A 5,133-nucleotide genomic window follows, 5' to 3' on the forward strand; every position below is an offset into this window, starting at 1 on the left:
ACAACACAAAAACATGTACAATAGGTTGCCTTCAGGCCCAGGCCGCCCTTGAAAAAGAGATCTGAGATCTCAATGGGATTTGCCTGGTAAAATAACAGTAAATAAAATAAATAAAAATAAATAAATTATAATTATTATTCAGCTGTACCCTTCTGCAGGGGTCACCTCACACAGAAGACTTGGCAAGTGTTTTACACCTCATGCCCTTCCTGATATAACCTGGACCTGATCCAACAGTCACAGACTTGCAAGACCACAGAACTGACCACTGAGCAACTCTGGCCTCAGGAAGGTGTGGGACTTTTATTAAATAATGAAAAAGCAACTTGCATGTATTTACCTAAAAATACGTGTTACTATAAAATGCAACTTCAATTTGTGAAAATACTGCAAAGAAATTGAGTTTGTTGTGACTTGGCTCTAAATAAATAAACTGTATTGAATCAAACTGTGTGAGTTCAACCTGTTTGACTGTTAGCAAAATATCTTATAACCTGATAAATGAATTTTAATAAAACATAGAAAGCAAACTCTGGATACATTTACAGTGGATTAATTGTGGAAGACAACCAGATTCAAGACTGATGCCAAACCTAAACCTAAACATAAAAAAATACTAATATTGAGCTCATGTTAGACATGTTAGTAGCTGTGAATCATTCAAAAACACATGTTACCGTATAAGGCATGCTTTTCAACTGGAGGCTCACGGATGACCAATGAGCCCCACCCTGAAAACAAACACAAAAACAACTTAATTTAGCATAAAAATGCATTTTAAATCAATTGCAAATGTAATATTTATTATTCAATGCAACAAAGTAAATTTAAAAGGTAAAAAAAACAACAATCCTTGTTTTATGACATACTGAAGTGATAGGGGTGCATGAACCCCTTGGGGTACACGAGCATATTACAGGGCGTACATGGGAAAATTTCCCAGGTGTGTAAAAAAATTAATAAAAATAGAACTGAGGTATGTAGGGCCCTATGATTAATGTGGAAATTGCAAACAGAATCACGAAATTAACATAAAATGGAATCCTGTATAAAACGTGGAATCTCATGGAATTTGCTCATTTGGGGTATTTGATGTATTTTGGACGCTGCTGCTTCCTGCACCAACTATTACCTGGTTTACTTATTTAATTACTTATTCACTTTCAAGGCAATGTATTTCTCTTTATGTTTAATTTGAAAAGAACAAAAGTCCTGAGAATTAAATGTTCTAGGGGGGTTAAATAAATAAGTTCCATTTAATAATCAGCTGTTGTACATTATAGTTTTGGAGAATCATCATTACGTTTGACAGAGGGGGTACTAGTGGTACGACAAAATGACTCAGGGGGTGCACAAGTCTAAAAAGGTTGGGAACCACCGGCATACTGTAATGATTGATGGGCAACACCCATTTTCAACACAAGATTTAAAGTTTAAAGATTCAAAGTTCTGGCATAAAAGGGAACACGTGGTTTAGATTTGTTTAAGAAAAGCCTTTACTTTAAAAGTTCCAATAATCATTCATTATCTGTATGTAAAAAAATAAAATACTGTATGTTTTGAATTGCAAATAATAAAATTGCATTATGTAGCTTGATTCCACATCCACAAAAAGCTGGTTTCCCCCCCCATTTTCAAAAGGTGCATCTGTGTGAAGATGAGTCAAAGTGGACAAGACGGTGCAGGCAGTGTGTGTGCATTCCAGTGCTATAAGAAAAGCTGGGCACCACGGGGGGCTCAGATCACGGGAGCAGAGCTTCCTCAAAGACGTGTGAGAAACATCACAAGGCAGGCTTGTTGTGTTCACCAACCCTTTGCTTCTCAGCGGAGTCTGAATTGTGGGGGTGGCTGGAATCAAAAACCCACCAGCCATGTGCACACGCTGTGCTACCCCTTCCATATGGGACTATTTACATGTGTGCTTTGTTGTTCAAAAGGATCAAAAGGAAGAGAGATTTATTTGACTTGTTTTTATGACACATTTTAGCAAATTTGCATGGGAGGACTGAAAATGCCTTGTAAAAGCTGTTCCGGACCACCCCATTAAGTCTAATCATGTACACAAAGCAGAAAAAAATCCCTTAGAAGTGAGGCTTTTGCTTCGAATTTTATCACTCTGCAAATTATCGACACAAATGTGTTTTTAAATGTCAGGAAGTGTTAAACGTTTATTTGAGATCCGCAACGAAAAAGAAGAGAATCCTTCGGTGCGCTGGAAAACAAAGCGACAATCGAGGGAAACGTTTGCTCTGGCAAGTTGTTCATTTTTTATTTTACAAAAAGAGGAGAGAAGAGGGCTACAAATCTGGACAATTTATACAAATACAGCAACTTTCAAAAATAAATTTTAATTTAGTAGACACTCCGTGATCAAGTTCCTGCAATAGCCCGCTGTTTGAGATCCCTGAGCAGAGACACAGAGCGAAACACTTTTTAAAACTTTCTTTTAAACAATAAAATGTGGACGCTTCTCCGTGAACACTTTATATTTACATAGAAAAAAAAAACAAACCAAAAAAAAAAAAACAAGTTTTGTCGGTGTGTGTGTGTGAAATATGGGCAAGAAATCAAAGTGAACTGTTTCATTTTCACTCTCTTGTGACAACAGCACAGTGCTAACAGCTTTATGACAGTCACAAGTAACATACTGTAGATTAAAATCTTCACCTGGAGATGAAGCTCTGTAAACAGGTACAGTATGCTCAGCAACACGAGTGGGTTTTTAAGGTTTTACTCCAGAATGACCACAAACAAAGACAATAATGTTCTCTTAGCCAACTTCCTTCACTTTACATGGAAAAACACAGTGCCAGCTGGTTCTCTTACTAACACAGAGGAATAATTTACAATGTAATGAACCCAAGACAAATGAGGTGAAGCATGGCCAAAAACAATCACAAATACTTTACAAACTTTTACTTTCATAAAAGGTGCTGTTTCACTGTTTAATGTTGAAAAAAGTTTAAATAATGTACAAATCAGACCTAAAAAAAGTGTTTTGAAAACACTGAAAATTCTTCTGTCTTGAAACTTGCTCAGTAACTGAGCTTTTATTATTTTTTTCCTGCGTGGTTTTCAATATACTATACACGTGGTATATATTAAGATTCATTAATACAAACAAAAAGGAAAAAAAAGTTTCTGTTAAAAGGCATTAAATATTTCCCTCAAAAAGCACTGCAAACTGTGTTTTATGACTAAAAGCTGGGCAAAAACATAGCTTTTGTGTTTTAGATAAAAGACTCCATCCGACTCGTGTCTTAAATCTGAAAAAGAGAAAGATGCTGAAAGCTTTTGTTAGAAAGATGGCTTCATAATTGCATTAATAGATTTTTTGTTTCTGCCAAGCTGACCTTTGAAGCAGTGCAGAACAAGAAGCGACGATAATAAGAACACGACTTCTACATCAGTAAACACCCTGAAAACGTAATCGCGCTGAACTTTATTTTTTGCTTGTCGGCTAAAACATGCTGTTTCTGAGGCCATCATTGTGCTGCATAAATAAATTTCCTTTTTTTTTTTTCAAGTTTTCACAGATTATCTGACATGAATGGTTTTCAGTAATGATGCTAATTTGCTGTAAAGTGTGATTTCGTGAGCAAATCAACAAGGTCCTTTAGGGAAAAAGAAACACCACAACAAGGAATAATTTAGAATTCAAGATGGCATTCTGTCTTTTATATCAGCTTTCCCCCCCATTCTATTAAAAAAAAACACCTCATCTGGAGGAGATTTGATAGAAAGATCCCTTAATGCTTCACTCAAGATTCTTTTCACTCTTTAATTTGATCTCATGCTGCTCGAGTTCAAGTGCTCTAAAAGAAGAAAAAAAAAAAGATTACTGTGAGAGAAATAAATCTGAAGAAGGTTTGAAGAGTCCAAATCCCACACAGTGCCTGACTAACTGTAGGTAATATTGTGGAAAGCTGCTGGCCAGAGGTGTTTGCAGAGCTCAGCAGTGATTAGGAGAGCCTGTGCGGCGCAGTCGTGGTGTCTCTGCAAATATCCTCCCTCAGTCTCTTCTATCTCTCTTGGATGAGTAAACGGAATGCAGAGCATGTTGGCTGTTTTTTTTTTCTTTCGTTTCCACCCGTGTCTGGCATTCAGATGGTGAGTAGGCGGGCAGGGAGAATGAACTCAGGGGTTATTGGTCCTCAGGCCCTGTTTCTCCATGATGTTCCACAGCTTACGCAGGTTTGACTGGGTGATGGTGTCGTCCGGTTTCAGCTGCAGCGCCCGGAGGTAATTGGCTTCGGCGTCTTGCAGTTTCCCGTTGAGGTGCAGGATCGCACCGAGGTTCATCAGGGCCGCGGGGTACTGAAACAAACACATCCAACAGTTTTATACACAAAGATACAGTGTATAAAAAGTTCTGTTCAAGAATAAAATTACAGTAACCTCATTCCTTGTTTAAGAGAAGCAGTCACAGCAGGGATAAACAGAGATTCAGTTTTCTGGGACACAGCTTGATGATAGTTAATTACTGAAGTGAAATGAAACAAAATCACAGCTGATGACTAAAACAAGCTCTATAATTAACTGTAATGGAACACTGGGTCATCACGAGACCCTAAGACGGTGCTGGATCCTCTTTGTTGGATCACCCAAACTTTGCATGGAGTTTGGTAACCAGGCTGTTTTGCACGTCCCCGTGCCTGGTCTGTGGCCATAGATGTCAGTGGGAGCAAACGCCACTTTGAAGTGGGCTGAGATGTTTATTCCTGCTGGTGCCAATGGGTAAAAATTGTAATCAGTGAGACGAGTGAGTCATGGGGACATAAGTACAGAAGAAGTGCCTGGGGTGCAATCATGTCAAGACCATGAAGTATGCCGGCCAAGGGAGGGGCAACATCTGATCATCATTTTGGTTTAAAATGTAAAAAAAAAAAACAAGTGCTGCTATCCTGCAGAGGAGGGACTACCATACAACTAAAGATTTTACTAATTTTCTTAATTATAGTATTTCTTTTCATAAAATTGTTTCAGGAAAACAAGCTCATCAGGCTTTTTTTTTTTTTGCCATTTTCTAAACGTGATGTCCCAGTGGCTTTCAAACCCCAAAACACATTACGGCAAAGGCTGGTTCACCCCAAAGATCCGGTGCCCCGGCACAAACAGAGCAATGTTGTATAT

General features: G+C 38.1%; 1 protein-coding gene across 2 annotated transcripts in view; it reads right to left on the minus strand.

Annotated features, from left to right (window-relative positions):
• Positions 1-2,248: 2,248 nt before the first annotated feature.
• The window catches only part of tmtc2b (transmembrane O-mannosyltransferase targeting cadherins 2b), a 95,022-nt gene continuing 92,137 nt past the window's right edge, over positions 2,249-5,133 (minus strand). For both annotated transcript variants that reach the window (XM_014034603.1, XM_014034608.1), the window contains one exon: positions 2,249-4,317. In XM_014034603.1, the coding sequence (XP_013890057.1) occupies positions 4,138-4,317 (180 nt within the window). In that variant the 3' untranslated portion in view covers positions 2,249-4,137. The remainder of the gene's footprint in view (positions 4,318-5,133) is intronic.

Source organism: Austrofundulus limnaeus, unplaced genomic scaffold (assembly GCF_001266775.1).
Source record: "Austrofundulus limnaeus strain Quisiro unplaced genomic scaffold, Austrofundulus_limnaeus-1.0 Scaffold7, whole genome shotgun sequence".
NCBI classification, from domain to species: Eukaryota; Metazoa; Chordata; class Actinopteri; order Cyprinodontiformes; family Rivulidae; genus Austrofundulus; species Austrofundulus limnaeus.